Consider the following 17,605-nt stretch of genomic DNA (forward strand, 5'->3'; position numbering starts at 1 on the left):
ATGGTTCCCTTAAAGCAGCTACATTGTGTTGCATTGTTTTGTATCTTTGCACCAGCTATGGTGATATACATATAGTAAATGTTCAGTGAATTGTTTTTAAGTAATTGAACAGTTTAGCCCAAGAAATTAAACTAAAAATAGGTCAATTAAAGCTGTTAGATCTCTAGGGAATGAAGTGGAAGCAAATGCAAAACTGCCCTGTAGCTATGTTTCCACAACTCAGGGCTCATAGGGACAAAAAGCGGAAGAAAAAAAAAAATCCTCAGATAAAAATATTACAAACCACTCAAAAACATTCCATTACAAGAGTAAGTGCGCAAAACAGGAGGATTAATACTCATGGGAACTTGATGTAATAAGCAATCTGAAAGAAACTTTAAGGGGAAAACGGTAGTTTTCAAATGAAGGCAAAGATAAAGAATAGAAAGTGCTGAAAAAAATAGAAAAGGACATTGTGAAAAAAGAAGAGGTATATTTGGAAAGGAATCAAATAGCTCATCTAGAAATGAAAAGTATACTCACTGAAATGATTGAAAGAAAATCTTGCTCAGTATTCCCTCTACTGAGCAACCTGGCAGTATGTACTCAGAGCTATGAAGCAGTTAGCTCTGGGCTGGTTAGTGCCTCCCTGTGACTGCCTCCTCACAGGGCTTACCGTGCAGCACTGTGGCTGCCTGCTTTCCTGTCAGTCTCCTCATTAGACTGTAAGTTCTTGGAGTCCAGGGACTATCCTATTCATGGTTGGCACAGTGCCTGGCACGTGGTAGAAGCCCACTAAATATTTGCTAGAAAATGAATGAGCAAATATACTTTTAACAGTTGTACAAAGTTATTTATGGTAGCACCACTTAAAGAATGAAAACTTGGACTTCCCTGGTGGCACAGTGGTTAAGAATCTGCCTGCCAATGCAGGGGACACGTGTTTGATCCCTGGTCCGGGAAGAACCCACATGCTGCGGAGCAACTGTGCCCGTGCGCCACAACTACTAAGCCTGCGCTCTAGAGCCTGCGAGCCGCAACTACTGAGCCCACTTGCTGCAACTACTGAAGCCCACACACCTAGAGCCCGTGCTCCGTAACAGGAGAAGCCACTGCAAAGAGAAGACCGCACACCGCAACGAAGAGTAGCCCCCGGTCACCACAACTAGAGAAAGCCTGCACGCAGCAATGAAGATCCAATGCAGCCAAAAATAAATTAAAAAAAAAAAGAATGAAAACTTTAGGGGGCTTCCCTGGTGGCGCAGCAGTTAAGAATCCACCTGCCAATTCAGGGGACATGGGTTTGAGCCCCAGTCCGGGAAGATCCCAAATGCCATGGAGCAACTAAGCCCACGTGCCACAGCTACTGAGCCTGTGCTCTAGAGCCCACGAGCCACAACTACTGAGCCCATGTACCGCAGTTACTGAAGCCCGTGTGCCTAGAGTCCATGCTCTGCAACAAGAGAAGCCACCGCAATGAGAAGCCCGTGCACTGCAACAAAGAGTAGCCCCCACTCGCCACAACTAGATAAACCCCGCGCACAGCAACAAAGACCCAACGCAGCCAAAAAAATAAAGAAAGAAAATTTAAAAAAAAAGAATGGGAACTTTAGGAAGACCCATATGCCCCAAAGTAGGATCAAACAAACAGTAGAGAATTAACAAGAAATATTACTCTTGGGAATTCCCTGGCGGTCCAGTGGTTAGGACTTGGTGCTTTCACTGTCGTGGCCCAGGTTCAGTCCCTGGTTGGGGAACTAAGATCCTGCAAGCCTCGTGGTGCAGCCAGGAAAAAAGAAAAAAAAAGAAATAAAGAATACTGTTGAGAATTGCCAGGTATATAGATCACCAGTCCCCGGGATCCTGTGGGGAACTACTGTTACAATGAAAAGAGAGAATACAAAATAGTAAGTACCCATTGTTGCAACTAAGTTGACATCACACAAACCAGGTCAGGAAGGAACTTGAGGTGATGCCAAGGCCAGCATGAGAGTTCAGGCCTCACCTGGGGAAGCGCAGGTGTCAGAATTTATCCTGGTATAAAGAAGATGGGTTTGTCTGGATGCAGGCTCCCTGTTGACTAGTTCTGAGCAAGAACGTTCTGGCTGCTGCCTCTGTTCACCTGCTTGCCTGGGGTAGGGGTGGGGAGCACTGGCCTTCCGTCTGTACTGAATTCCTGGGGTCCCATACTCACCTTAACTCAGGAATCACCTCTTGTCCTAATTAGGCTAAAAGAAGGTACATTATAACTGTCATCATCTCAGGAATTCTGGCATATCGTGCAGGTCACCAGATGTATTGGCATGCGAGATCACTAAGCCTTCTGGGAGAAACATGGAAGACAGCTAAGGGACCAATAGGTCCCAAGGCCTTGGGATGAAGCCTACAAGAGTGAAGACGGGGAAATGGGGCCTCTACACTCTGGGGAGACATGGTGTGTCACGGTGAGCACAGTACTCACCCCAGCGTCAGAAAGGATGAAATGCCTGGTTGGTGTTCTGCTCTATCGTCCTCCTCTTGGTGGAGAAAGGTGAGTCCATTTAAATCTCTTGTGCCCAATGTCTGTTTATCCTGAGAGGTGGGAAGAAGTTTTCTTCTCCTGCAGTGAAAATCAAACATTAATGGGCCATTGCCCCAAGTCTGGGTGAGTTTGGGGATTAAGACGATATCAAGACTTTTCATTCAGTGGAAGAATATTTAGCACTGAAAAGACATGAGCTATTGATATGGGCAATGACATGGGTGAGTCTCAAAAACATTATTCTAAGTGAAATAGTCCAGGCAAAAAAGAGCACATGTTGTATGATTCCATTTATATGAAGTTGTAAAACAGGCAAAATTAATCTGTGGGGATAAAAATCAGAACAGTGGTTACCTATGGAAGAATGACTGGAAAGAGGCATGAGGAACTTTCTGGGAGGAATAAAAGCATTCTTCATCTTGACTAGGGTGGTAGTTATGTGAGTAGGTACACTAGTAAAAGCTCACCAAACTGTACTCTTAAAATCTGAGCATTTTCTTGTAAGACCGTTATTCCTTAATTAAGGAAGAAATATTTCAGGACTAAGATTCTTGTTTCCTTTTAGTGGGTATCTAAGGGTTTTAAAGGGTCAAAATGTCTATTGCACACATTCATGTGAATTCTTACATAACTAGAAAAACAAAACTATTCCCTTCTCCACTGCTTCCCTATCAGCCTGTGGCAGAGTCTGTATCCTTATGTGCAGTGGTGTGCTGCTAAGTGTTTAATAACTGGCTTTCTAGGAAAAGAAAAGCCCTGATTCGTAGCACTTGCTGATTCACGTAATGTAAATATTCTCACCATGGCTGATTTCATGCTGCTAGTGAGATGTCACTGAGCACAGACTTGGGAAGAAATGGGTACAGTTGACTTTCGCAAGCCAGTAGGAGCCAGCTCCAGCACACCCTTGCGGCAAGCCTTTATTGCAAAGCTTCCGGGGAGTCTTGGCGGAGCTGAGGGAGCAGCTGTTAAGCGGTGTGAGGCTCTGAGGTGAGCAGCCATTTCCTATTAGCTTGAACGTGAAGGATGGCAGGAAGGAAGGGACACTGCTCTCAAGTGGTCGTGTAAATACAACCCCGTTGTAAGAGGGGTCAGCCTTGCAAGATATGGCAGTTCAGCAGCTGTATAACTGGGGTTAGCAATCTGCTGGCAGCATTTGGATTTTCAAGTGAAAATATGGGTTATTTCGTTTAAAATTCCTGAATTCTCTTGGGGAGAACAAAGAGCAAAATCCTGTACCAGGGAGACACAAGAGGGAAGAGATATGGGAACATATGTATATGTATAACTGATTCACTTTGTTATAAAGCAGAAACTAACACACCATTGTAAAGCAATTATACCCCAATAAAGATGTTAAAAAAAAAAAAAAAATCCAGTACCGGAGGGCCTGCACTCCCTCCTGACAAGAACAGGTTGTAACAGGATAAAAGCTGCCCCCGTGAGAAGGGCATGGGTTCTCCACCCATCTCTGCATCTCAACAACACACCTGCTGCAACCAGGGGTTTGCCTACATGGCTCTAGTTGGAATTTGAGTTTCTAAATCCTGGTTTAGATTGTGTAGTCTCTAAGAATTAGTTTGGTTTCTGGTAGAACTGTGTGTGTGTGTGTGTGTGTGTGTGTGTGCGTGCGTGCGTGCGTGCGTGCGTGTGTGTGTGTGTAGACTGTTAACCTGCTGGGTGAGCTCAAGAATATCCATGCACAGCTACAATCCTCCCAGTTGGAGGAACGAGACTTGGCATCTTAGGGTACTCACATTCACTCTGGGTGCTCTTGAGACACCAACAGACAACAGAACCTGGCCAGGGCATTGCCTGGACCCCTGATTCCCAATTCTCACTGAACATTAGAATCACTAAAGGAGTTTAAAAAAAAAAAAAAACTCAGCCTAGACAGTTGACTAAGAATCTCCGGGGATAGAGTCTGGAAATCAAAATGTTTTAGGGAAGCTCTACAGATGATCCCAATATGTTTTTTGGATTTTTTGTTTTTGTTTTTGTTTTTTTTAATGAAGGCACCAGTTAAAGGTGCTTTTTCCTTGGACCAAAGGAAGAGTCACATGTAGCATCCAGCTTAAGTTCTCTTTCCTCCTCAGGTTGTAGTTCCCAGTCCTTCCTATAAGAAAGGGGCAGGACAGTGAGAGAGGTGTGGCTTGCTCACCCCCACCGCTTCTGGGGACCAGGTAGAAGTTGCATCTCGTTCAGAAGACTAGGGCCAGGGTTCCAGCAGGGACTAGAGGCAGAATGAACTTTGGCTCGCAGTGAAGCTGGGTGCCCTGTGAGAGTTCAGAAGGGACAGAAAGTAAAAATGCCCCTTGAGTCCTTCAACCAATATTTATTGAGCACCTACTATGTGCCAAGCATTGTTGCAGTTACTGGGGATATAGCAGTAAGCAAAATAGACAAAAATGCCTGCTTCATGGAGCTGGCATTCTAATGGGGGAGACAATAAACATAATAAAGAAATCAGTATATGAGAAAGAGATAAGTGAGAAAAATAAAGCAGAGGAGGGGGACTGGAAATATGTAGTGGTATTACAATTTGGGGAGTATATGGGAGTGAGGAAAGCCCTTGGTGAGAAGCTAACACTTAAGCAAAGATTTAAAGGAGGCGAGAGGGTGAGCCAGGCGGGTATATGGCAGAAGAGAGTTCTAGATCGAAGGAATGGCACATGCAAAGACGCTGAGGTGAGAGTTTTTCTGGTAGGTTGGAGGGCAGAGAGGAGGTCAAGTCCCTAGAGCAGAGTGAGGGGGGGATAGTGGTGGAATTGAGGTCAGGGAGTTGGGCCTTGTAGGCCATTGTCTGTGGACTTGGCTATGACACCCAATGACACATAAATTGGAGAGATCCCTAATGTAGACCAGACAAAGGTGGCCCTTGAAAAGTGTGGGGAAACTGAGGCTAGAGTCACGGACATTCAGTCAGCTTTCTTTCTGATTTGCCCTATGGGGGACTGGGACTGTGATGGGGGGGTCACTGAACCCTGAGATGGGTGGAAAACTGCAGGGTGTATGTATGTGTCACCCTGAGGGGCTGGGGCTTGGGGGAGGAGGCGGGACAGGGCTGGGGCTTGTTGGAACCTGGTCAAGGTGGAGGGCAGACGATGGAGGAAAGAGAACCAACCCTACACTCTTCCACGACCCCTTCCTACATGCTCAGAGTGTCCTACTCCCTATTCAGGAAAGATTTGTGGAGGGCCTGCTATGTTGCAGGCACTGTGCTAACTTCTGGGACACAGAGACACATAAGCCAAGGTCCTGTCCCCTCAGGGTCTTGTAAAGTCTGCAGCCTCTGGCACGATTTTAAGAGTGTCATTTGTCACATTCCCTCACGTTCCTAGCACTGGGGCCGTTTGCTGAAAGGAAAGAATGAAGAGAGAATCCTAGTGGGAAGAAAGAAGGAATCATGCAGCTCTTTGATGGGAGAAATGGATTTTAGTGGTTCGTTATGTAACAGTTCTCCCAGAAGTATGCAAAAGAGGAGCTCTGCGACAGAGAAGATGCGCTGATGGTGGATCTCCGGCGAGTGGAGAATAACTCCTGCTGGCGTGTGGGGAGATGGGCAGCAGTAGCTCAGGCGGGGAAGTGCTCATGGGAGAAAGGTCACCGGTGGGCAGGGCAGCTGGCTGTGCGGAAACAATCTGTTCTTTCTCCACTCGAAACCTGTCGATTCTCTCCAAGCTGCTCATGTTTCTCCAGCAGGCCTCAAGAAAGGCCCACAGCTGTTTGAAGATAAAAGGAGCCTGACCTAGGGTGTGAGGCCCCACCTGCTGGCCGTGTGCTCTGAGAAGCCGCCGCCTAGCACCATTCCTGGGCTTGGGCCTTCCCTTGCTGGCTCCCATCTGGCGCCTCCCTGCCCGGTCCCCGTTCCGGGGGTGTGGGCGTAGCTCGGCCTCCTGCGTGTTCCCTGTTAGGCCAGCCCTGCTGCTGCTTCACCCACCTGGCTGGCTCCTCATTCCGGCTTTCCCAGGACACCACCCTAGGTCCCACCTGAGGCCAGCTTCTGGTGACCTTGAGGCCTTCTTGAATAGCAGGACGGGGCCAGGGCCTGCCACAAGGCTGGCCCAATCCCTGAGAGTACCAAGTCTGAAACTAGATCATTCACACGCCGAAGAAGAAGAAAGAGTTGTTTATGTTCCTCACTGACGTCCTCCTGGCCACCCACGTCAGGACTGATACGTTTGCTGTCTTGTCTTTCAGGCCTCTGCACCCCTAGAACGGACCTTCCCCTGGCTCACGTGGAGGGAGGTCGATTTTGCCACCCTGTGTTCCTCAAGGCGCTAATGGGCTCTGAATAATCACACCCCATGGACTGACAGTACAAATTAGGAACACCCAGAGCACAAAGGGGCGGGGGGCACACAGAAGGGGAAATACGGGAAGCTTCCTGGGAAGGTGAACAGCAGGAAGCAGGGCTGCCTGAGCCTGGCACCCAGGCCTGCTGATGGGCAGCCGGCAGCACCAAGCTCTCCCAGAAGATAGGAAGATAAATGCCAGAGGGACTGAACGGGAAAATGCTGGCTGTTTGGAGGAGGGGACAGAGGAGACTAATCTATGAGGGAGGCGAACTTTTTTCATCTCTCCTCCTCCAAGCCAGGGACTGCTGAGGAAAGCCCACCCCTCCACTGGCACTGGTGGTGTGGCCTCTGCTCATCGCATGCCTACCCAGACAGCCCACACCCCCAACCCGGTCAGGGCCTCCCCAAGCCTCGAGCCTCCTAGGGGCTAGAAGACTGAGGGGGAGGGGGAGACTGCGAGGGGAGGAGCGGCAAGGGCTGCACCAGACACGGGAGCAGGTTTCAGCCAGCTGCCGGCATCTCTCCTGGATCCGCGTCATCCCTCACTCACAGGCCTGTCTGTCACAGGCCATTAAGTTCTTGGCAGGTGCTATGTTAGGCTGAGGCTGCAGGCCAGGCTGGGGGCAAGGGGGTCCCAGGGAACAAGCCAGCCTGTCCTCTCTGGGCCTTGGCTCACTGGGGATACATGCTCCTCTGGGGAGTCCTCACTCTCCCCTGAAAAAGCCACACCCTCACACTCCCCTGGAGATCACACATATGTCTCTCTCACTCTCTCTCTCTCACACACACACACACACACACACACACACACACACACAACATCCAGGTCCCAAATGTTGACATTTCCTCCCTGGCAGCCCCCAAATGCCCTCTGCTGCCCCAGGGCTGCCAGTGAGAGGCCCTTTGGGTGCCCCTAGTCTGCACACAGAGCTCCATTTGCATCCCAGGGCAGAGCTTTCTTGCCAGCCAGCCAGCTTGTCTGCCATGTGACTGCCCAGCCCTACAGTTCCTGCTTGGGCATCCCTCCCTCTTTCCCTCTGTCTGGGCTGCAGGAACTGAGCTCTTCCATCCTCCTTAAGGCTTGAAAGCAGAACTAAGAGAAGAGAAAGCATGAGGCTTATCTATGCCAAGGACCCCAAAAGCCCTGAAATGGACGCCCCCACTCAGAGAGAGATGTATTCACGACCATTGAATCAGGGCCTACTCTGCATAAATAAAATTCAGTTCATGTGAAAGCACCTCAGCTCAGCAGACAAAGCCTGCCAGGGATAGGCTCCTGGGGCCCCCTCAGCCCATGTCCTGCCATTCCCCAGTCCCTAGACACTCCAATGTGCTGGACTCCCTGCCCTTATTCCTAGTCTCTCCCTGGTCTCTCAAGCCCACACCACTTCCTTCTGTTTTGAATGCCTTTTCCCACCTTCTCAACCTGGAGAGTTTACTCATCCTTCATCCTTCAGGCTGCCTCTGCTAGGAAGCCTTCCTTGATAGCACCCTCTGCTCTCTGCAGACTTCAGTGCCCCTTCTTTGGGTGCTCACAGCTTCCCTGTTCAAAGCATTTCCCACATTGTATTTCAGTTGTTAACAGGCCCATCTTCCTCCTTAGACTATTAGCTAAGGGGCAGGGGACAGTGTTTAATCCATAACCTCTACCATAGGGCTGACACATAGTAGATGCTCAAGAAATACTTGCCAACTGAATGCATGACTTAATGAATGGGGCAGAAGAGATCCAAGTAAACAGAGAAGAACACCAGGTCTCTGAGGAGGGAAAGGAATGCCAACGGTAGATATCAAGGAAGGCTTCCTGGAGGAAGTAAATAAGCTGTTGACAGGGTAGAGACATTCCAGGCAAAAGGAACTGATTGGTCAGGGTGGGGGGGTGCAAGGGAGCCATAGAAAAGGTCTTCTGTCAGGAATAACATTCACTGAGCACCTTCTCTGTACCAGGCCTTACTCTAAACCCTTACACATGGTATTATTTAATGTTCACAACAACCATAGGAGGTTGGCACTGTAATTATCCCCATTTCACAGATGAAGAAAGTGAAGTTCAGTTACTGGCCCAAGGAGTTTAGGTCAGATTTGATGAGAGAAGCAGAACAACCAGAAGTGATACAGAATATGGGATTTGACCTTATGCAATGGGGCAGCTACTTAAAGAACTGATGCTTCTGAGTCTAAAATCCTCATGGCAGGCAGTGAGGAAGGGAAGATGGATTTGAAATTGGGGAGAACAAGAAGGAACTGAACCATAGAGGAAGGGCTGGGACTCTGGAGGATGAACAGGCAGCCACGCCGAGACAACTTCGGTGACACAAGTGACCTGCAGAAGAAGTTGGCACCCTTTGTCCTGGAGCTAAACACATACCCAGCCTAGGACTAGACAAGCTGAAGGAGGTCGGCAGAGAACCCACAGATCTGCATCAACACGCGTGAACTGCAACACCGCAGGAGCCCTGCACCAACCACAGGAGCAAGCACGGCTGCTGCGTCCGCCCCTGCCACCATGGTCAGCTTGCAGGAAAGGGAATTCTGGAACTGTGGTTCAGCTTAGCTCAGCTGACACAGCCCAGAGCTACCACTCAAGGTCCCAAACCAGACCTACATGTGTATAAGGAAGAAATGGCTGGGAAGTTGATCAGAGCCAAACCAGGGGGTCTTGGCAGCACTCCAAGGAATTTGGGATTCCTTCTGTGGGATAACAGTGCTGATTTTCGAGACTGTGTGTTGAGTTGGAAGCAAAGGTGGGACATGCCCCTGGTGATGTCCTGAAGGTGTTGGGCATATTCAGGTTGGGGTGGGAGACAGGAAGAGATGCCTGTGGAACCCTGAGATAGATTCTGAATTGAGTGGAAGAGGCTGTGTGTAAATGAGGGAACCAGAAGCTGAGCCTTGGGTGGTGCCTACAGGCGAGAAGCAAGTCAGGCAGAAAGGCTGACAGAACTGTGAGGGCCGAGGTCAGGGAGGTGGGAGGACCAGGGAAGCAGAGCCCTGGAAGACATTTTTTTGGGTGTGGGCATCTTGGCCCTCCTTCTTGGGCAGATGTAGCTCTGATGGTGCCTGTGCCATGTTTGGAGTTGGGCATTTAGTGTGGCCTCCTGCTGGTCCCCCTACCCACTCTCCCCCACCTCTGTGAGGGGCAGGTCCAGATGCTGCTCTGGAAGCCCAAGGTGCTGGCAGCTGAGGGGTGAGATAAGCCTCTGGGCTCAGGGTGTGATGTTTGTCCATCCTGCATGCCTTCTGAGGCCCCACTGGGTGCAGGACACTGGGCTTGGCTGGGGACCAGCCAGGAAGCATGGGCACCTGGGCCCTGCAAGCCGGAAGCTAGCGTACAGTCTGGTGGGAGGCAGAGGAGGAAACTGGGCCCTGCAGTGGAGGAGAGAGGAGCACGAAGGAGGGAGGTCTCCCCAGACTTGGGAAGAATCCAGGAAGAAGTGGCATTTAAAGACGAATCCGATCAAGCCCCTAGATCTAATCACATTGACAGGAAATCCAGGGGCCAGCTCTGCAGTCAGCAGACTGTGGGACCTGTAGGGCCAGGAACCCAGTGTCCTCATAGCCATATTGTGTGGGAAAACAGAAAGAACAAGTTGAACCTGTGGATGAAAAGTGAGTTAATAGACAGAGCAGCCCATTGTAACATGTGGACCTTATTTGGATCCTGATTTTTTTTAAAAATGGTGATCGGTTAGTTTGCTCAGGCTGCCATAACAAAATACCATAGACTGGGAAGCTTAAACACAACAGAAATTTATTTCTCACAGTTCTGGAGGCTTGAAGTCCCTGATCAAGGTGTGGCAGGGTTCTGTTTCTGGTGAGGACTCTCTTCCTAGCTTGTAGACGGCCACTTAGTCTCAGGTGCCCTTTCCTTGGAGTGTGGAGGGGTGTGTGTTGGGGGGTGGTGTGGAGAGAGAGATCTCTTGCCCGTCTTATAAGGCCACCAACCCTATCAGATTAGGGCCTCACTCTTATGACCTCATTTAGCCTTAATTACCTCCTAAAGGACCTCTTTCCAAATTCAGCCACAATGGAGATTAGGGCTTCAATATGTGAATTCGGAGGGACACAGTTCAGTTCATAGCAGATGACATTTATGAAGCATTGGCACTTTGCTGACTGGGTATTTGATTATATTGAGGAATTACTGCTAAATATCTCTTGGGGTATGATAATGGTAAAGTGTTTCACATATATACACATACATGTATATAACATGTATAATATATATGTATGCATGTATAGAATAATATTGGCATTATATGTACTGTGATATGTACACAGTACATTATATGTACATTATGTGTACATTTTTGCACACAGGAGTATATATATTTCCTTATTTTTTATTTATTTATTTATTTATTTCATTTATTTATTTTTGGCTGCATTGGGTCTCCTTTCCATCCCAGCCTCCAGTTTACACTCAGGAGGGCAATCCTTTTTCCTAGCTCCTATCATATCTTTTTGGAGATAATTCTACAGACAATACACAAATGTATGTACAAAACTACCTTCCTTTTTTTTTCTGTAAAATATAAATGGTAGCGTATAATGTTGTTCTGCATCTTATTTCTCTTTTTTCTACTTTATCTTCAAAATCATGTCAGATTAGTGCATAAAATTTCATACTGTGGGGCTTCCCTGGTGGCGCAGTGGTTGAGAGTCTGCCTGCCGATGCAGGGGACACGCGTTCGTGCCCTGGTCCGGGAAGATCCCACGTGCCACGGAGCGGCTGAGCCCGTGAGCCGTGGCCGCTGAGCCTGCGCGTCCGGAGCCTGTGCTCCGCAACGGGAGAGGCCACAACAGTGAGAGGCCCACGTACCGCCAAAAAAAAAAAAAAAATTTCATACTGTGTAATGGCTCTACTGTATAAACGTACCGTAAATTCATGTAACGTTTAAGTTGCTGCCAATTTATGTGCTATCATAACCAAGGTTACACTGAATACTTTGTAGACCTAACATTTTTGCACAGAGGAAGAAATATATTTGTATAGGCAACAGGAAGAAATGAGAACGCTGGATCAAATTGCATGTGCATTTAAAATTTTTTTAATTGATTAATTAATTTATTTTATTTTTGGCTGCGTTGGGTCTTTGTTGCCGTGCGCGGGCTTTCTTTAGTCGCGGTAAGTGGGAGCTACTCTTCGTTGTGGTGTGCGGGCTTCTCATTGCGGTGGCTTCTCTTGTTGCAGAGCACGGGCTCTAGGCACGCGGGCTTCCGAAGTTGTGGCTCGTGGGCTCTAGAGCGCAGGCTCAGTAGTTGTGGCGCACGGACTTAGTTGCTCCGCGGCATGTGGGATCTTCCTGGACCAGGGCTCGAACCCATGTCCCCTGCATTGGCAGGCGGATTCTTAACCACTGTGCCACGAGGGAAGCCTCCTTATTTTTTAGATATGCACCAAAATATTTGTGGGTGAAATCATCTGATTTGCTTCAGAATGGTCTGGGAAGGGGAAGTGAATGTGACTATAGATGGAGCCGGGCTGACCATGAGCTGATGGTTGTTTGTTGGGTCTGGGTTATGAGTTCATGGGGGTGCATCGTATTATTCTACTTTTGCATATGTTCTAAATTCTCCATAACAAAAAGTATAAACAAAAAGTGAGAAGGATTATTGTGATTGAGGGTTGGGGGGAGAAGCCAGGCATCTGCTAGAAGAAATTGCTCAGGCAGAGCTCTGAGGGAGTGAGGCTTTTGGGTGTGTGAGGCCCCAGTATTTCACAGGCACTGGAGCGTGAAGCTGTGCCAGGTGCTTCGGGTACCAAGATGACTGAGGCTCAGTCCCTACCCTCCAGGACAAAGACCAGTCTCAATGGAGGGCCCCAGCTCAGGGCAAGCGAGACCAGAACCCAATGGGAGAACCCTGAAGGGCCTGTGAAGCTTGAATAAGGGGAACAGAAGCAGTTATCATTGTTCTGGAAGTGCTGGGAGACCAAGTGGTAAAAGGAGGCATCAGGCAGAGACCACCCAGTGTGCTAGGAACAGGGAAGCCTGAGGATGGAGCATCAAGAATGTGATCATCCAGGCTCCCAACCAAATGTTTGCTGGAATTGTAGGAAACTGACCTTCGCTTTAGAAATCTGACTTCCTTTTGCGTTCTTACTAGGTGACTTTGGGCAAGTTACTTAAACCCTCTGATCCTCAGTGTTTTCTTCTGTAAAATGGGGATCGTAATAGGGCCCACCCCATAAGGTTGCTGTGGTATTAAATGAGAAAATATTTCTAAACCACTGAAAAGAGTTTGTGTTAGTTATTATTATCATCAGAGTTTCAGGGAGGAAGTTGCCTTCCCTTGGGGCAAGAAGGTGGAGACATCAGTTATTAAAATGAGAGAACCCCAGTGGGGAGGTGGGAACACCATATTACTCTTCTCTGCCAGCCCCTAATAGGTTTGTGATTTATTTTTAATTTAAAAAGCTGTTTTCTTACAGTGGTGAGCAGGGTCAGATGCAGAAAAGAAGTTGTAGAGAAAGGACCAAATAAAATCCACTGGACCTTGTGAGAAGGTGTGGTTGGCCAGAGTGGTGAGTGTCTCAGGCCAAGAGCCCAGTTCCAGAAACTCCCTCTAGGCTCCCGTTGCCCTCTTGGGGTGGCTTCTGGAACAGGGGGTCTACAGGAGTGAAAGGTCAGGCCCTGTGGGGGTGGGGTGGGGCCCAAGCAGGCTCCTCCCTCTGTAGGGAGCACCCGCCTTTCCCCTTCAAGGCTGTGGCTCTGGGACCACTTCCTCTTTCCTCACTCTGAAGCAGGGAGCAGGCCTGCTGAGGCCTCAGGAAAAACGGGACTCCAGGATGCCTTAGCACACCTGTGACCCAGGTGGGGGTGGCTGAGTGTGCTGGTTGGAGACCTCTCTCCCTGCTTCAGGGGTAGCTGAGGACCACCTTGGAGGCCTGCAGGATGGAGGGGGCGAGTAAGGAGAAGCTGTCATCTGTGTCCAGTCTGGTGACTGCGTTTGAGAATAGCAGGTACGGGGTAGTGGAGGTGGGAAGGGTCACCTTGGCCAACTGGCAGTCTCCCTCGAGCTCCTCTGCCCGCCCCTGGGCCCTTGGGCAGCCCAGACCCTCCCAGTCTCCAGGCTAAGGAGCGGGGCTGGGGCCACCTTGGACCCTCACAGTGAGCAGTTCTCTCTCTGGGCCCTGTCCTGCACACCTCCTCCTGTCTGGGCAGTGCCCACGTCCCTCGGCCGTGGGTTCCTTGGAGCATGGGAGAGTGTTGTTGGGGTACCAGGCCTGCGCAGGGGTGAGAGCATGTGTGTTGATGTGTTGGGGAGAGTCCAGACGTGTGTGTAATTATGAGTGAGCGTGGGTGGACCAGATGCCGTGTTTGGGCTGCAGAACTCCACCCGTTGTCCCTCCAGCAGAAATAATAGCTAATACTTATCAAGTGCTTACTCCCTATGAGTAGGATAACCATACAATTTATCATTCAGACCAGGACACAATGGAAACTGAATGCCATTAAATATTTTTGGTGGGAGGGAGGGGACAATAGGAAAGGTTGAGACTGTCACAGGCAAACTGGGATATGTGGTCAGCCTACCTATAGGGTACTGTTCTAAGTGCGTTTGCTACTTATTTCATTTAATCATCTAACAGCCTATTAGGGGTAGGTTCCATCTCTATACCCATCTTACAGATGAGAAAGGGGAGGCACAGAGAGGTGGGGAGGCTTTAAGTGCTTTAAGTTCATGGGCAAGGAGCAATGCAGGGGCTTCCATCTGAAGGGAAAAGCCTGAAGCGGATGTGTAGAGGTCATTGTGTGTCTGTATGTGACATTAATCCATTCTGCAGGCGTTTCTTAAGCCCAGGACTGTGTTAGGGATTGTGACTGTTGTAAGTAGGGTTCTCTGGAAATAGACTCCGGGGTAGAGATTTGCTTCAGGAAATTTGCTGGGGAGGCTTTTGGGAACAATACCTGTGTGGGTGAGGGAGGCAGCTTTGGGCACAGGGAGAGGTTGAACTGCCGAGCACTTGCCACAGAGGCTGCAGCCCGTCCCAGAGAGCTCTGGAGCTGGAGGCCTTTCAGGCTGTTCCAGATGAGGCAAAGGGCTAGGTCTTTGTACCCTCACATGGACTAGTCATTGGATGTGGACTTGACCTTAGATGAGGTAGCTCTCTTCCGGAGAGGGCAATTCCCAGGGAGGGACCCAATCAATAACCTGTCAGCCACCATACCACCAGAAGCTAGGGGAAGAGTGCCTCAGTGCTGAGGGGGTGTGGGTGGCACAGCACAGCATCGCACAGGAACTGTATCAGATGCAGGAGCCTAAAGAATGATCCCTGCCCGGAGGACTTCTGTCTTTGGTGCTAAGCTCATGGAATGACCATGATGCCAGGTCATGGACAATAGATATCCTGGGAGGGGCCTTGACGCTCTGCTGAGTGTACTCAGAGCAGGCAAAGCCTCCTGTGGGCTTCATGGTGGAGGCAGCATAGACGTGGACCTAGAAGGGCAGTTCAGCTTCCTGAGCGGGTGACCTGACCCTGCCTCTCCCAGAGGGCTTTGCCAGGCACGTTCTGTTCAGCACCGAGGACAGCTCTAGGCAGCACCTTCCTGGACCACCACCCCACTCTACACACCAGGCGTGCCCGGTGGAGACCCTCAGCATGTGTGCTCTGCCTAGGCAGCACTTCTAGCAGGAGGAGGCAGCCCTCAGACCAGATGGGGTCAGAGGAGGTCTTGTCGGGAGGATGAGAGTCACCTCTTACTGTGTGAGGGGACCCATGCCAGCTGCCTTGGCCTGAGCTTTCTTGTGAGGCACTTCCTTTCAGTGCCTTAACTGATCTGAAACTGAGGGGTGAAGAGGAAACAGAAGCTGGCCTGGGCACTTGGGGAGAAATGCAGAAGCTGAAACCAAATGTAGAACAGAAAGCCTGAGACTCAGCTAATTCCGTGAGCTGCAGACCAGACCAGTGCGCTGAGGAACCGTAGTGCACTGGAGTGCCAGAGAGGAGCCATGGGGGACTGGGTCCCAATCCTCTCTCTGCCACCAACCAGGGTGTGACGTGGGGCAGGTCACGTTGACTCTCTGCACCCGTTTCTCCTTGACTCACATGCGGAGGGGCAGTTTAAGGCTCAGGCTCGGGAGCCAGCCTGCCTGATCTGAATCCCACCTCTGCCCCCCTCTTGCTGCAAGATCCTCTCTTTTCCTAGCTGCAGAATAGGGGTAATGAGAAACTTTCTCACAGAGTTTTGAAGATTTTGTACCTGTCTGGTCCTCCATTCCCCAGCCTGCCTTTCTTATAAGGGTGCCCACCCTGTGCTGTCACCACAAGCCCTTCCACACCAAAGGGAATGGGTCCCAGCCCAAGTCGTTGGATATATTCCTTGATGGTGGCCTCTGTTATCTAAAGAACTTAACTGGCCTACAAATCCAATAGGTAGGATAACAAAGCCACACTACAAAAGCTCATCCCTGGAGGGAGAGGGAAACTGATCCCAGGCTGGCTTTTCCCACCACTAGAGGTGTGCAGGGCGTAGTGCACACTGAAAAGCCCCAGCTTTATCAGCTCTGCCCTCCCTTTAGAGTGTTCCATGGCTCCCACCTTCCCTCGATATATCAGTTACTGGGATTTTAGGGGATTTTCTGCTTACAGAGACTTAAAACCAGGAGTGAGGTCCACAGGCGAGGTGATCTGGGAGGGCACTTAAAACCCTCTATGTGCAAAAAGAAGGGTTCCTAGCTGCATTTTAAACAAGGAAGTGTGTTGTTCCCCGGAAAACAAGACACAGTCTACACTGACTCATTTTGAAGACTGGAGTTCCCTCCAAGAGAGGTGTTGGGGAGGGAAGTAGAAGTCTCAGTGAGTTCTTCCTGTGCACTAGGTACTCAGAGGCCAGTGAACATCTGTGATTTGCATTAATTGCCCCCAAATCCCCACCAGAGAGGTGCTCTTCTTCTCCCTACTCTACAGGCTGGAAACCCTCAGGTCTGCTGTCTTCTCCTCAGGACCCCGGGAGCAGCACCCAGAGTCCACGGCCTGGAGGCTGGGCATCACCACCCTGGGTGCAGGCCTCCTTCACCCACAGGGCCATGGGATAAGCCCACCGTGGAGGAGGCCGTGGACTCCGGGCCCAGGACGATCAGCAGGAGGTATCTGAGCTCCCTGAAGAACAAGCTGTCCAGCAGGGACTGGAGGAAATCTTGCCAGGCTAGGACCTGCCCTGGCCCCGGGACACAGGTGCCTGAGGGGTAGAAGTGGGGAGCTGGGTGGGGGCCCCTCCACTGACCTCCTTCCCCCACATTCTCTCCCAGCCAGAGCCAGCACTTCCCCAGGTGGGGTCTTGTGTGACCAGAGATCAGCTGAAAGCTAGATTCACACCCACCCCACCCTTAACGGCCTTTGATTAAGTGTCTACTATGCGCCCCGCTGCTGGCATTATTTCTCATACCCCTCACTATAGGAGTCTTTCAGGCATGGAAATTGAAACTCAGGCAGCTTAAGGAACTTGTCCAAGGCCACACAACTTGGAACCTAGTACCTTTCCCAGGGGCGGCCTCCATTCACCCACTGAAGGAGGCAACAGTGCCAACTAGAAATAGAGGTCAGCGCTAATTCCTGCCCTCAGACTCATCCTGGGCAGGTCACCTCCCTTCTCTGGGTTTCAGTTTTCTTGTCTGTGGAATTTAAGAGCTCGGCTGCACGAGGCTGTGCACCCTGGAGCCGGACTACCAGGGTACACGTCCCAGCTCTTCTGCTTACTGTGTGACCTTGGGCAAATCTCTTTAACCCCTTTGTGCTCGTTTCCTCATTTATAAAATGGGGATGGTGATCATAGTAGTACATACTATGTATACTGGTTATCAG

General features: G+C 49.9%; 1 protein-coding gene across 6 annotated transcripts in view; it reads left to right on the plus strand.

Moving 5' to 3' along the window:
• The window catches only part of FGD2 (FYVE, RhoGEF and PH domain containing 2), a 51,893-nt gene that overhangs the window by 1,559 nt on the left and 32,729 nt on the right, over positions 1-17,605 (plus strand). For 4 of the 6 annotated variants that reach the window (XM_027127104.1, XM_027127105.1, XM_027127101.1 and 1 more), the window contains exons 2-3: positions 2,265-2,509; positions 16,712-16,978. In XM_027127104.1, coding sequence (XP_026982905.1) covers positions 2,411-2,509; positions 16,712-16,978 — 366 coding nt within the window. In that variant the 5' untranslated portion in view covers positions 2,265-2,410. Of the gene's footprint in view, positions 1-2,264; positions 2,510-13,357; positions 13,763-16,711; positions 16,979-17,605 lie in introns of those variants that run through there. The other 2 variants (XM_027127103.1, XM_027127099.1) reach the window with 2 other exon arrangements.

This window comes from Aethalodelphis obliquidens, unplaced genomic scaffold, assembly GCF_003676395.1.
Source record: "Aethalodelphis obliquidens isolate GAN/ISIS:26980383/991018 unplaced genomic scaffold, ASM367639v1 scaffold31, whole genome shotgun sequence".
Taxonomy (NCBI): Eukaryota; Metazoa; Chordata; class Mammalia; order Artiodactyla; family Delphinidae; genus Aethalodelphis; species Aethalodelphis obliquidens.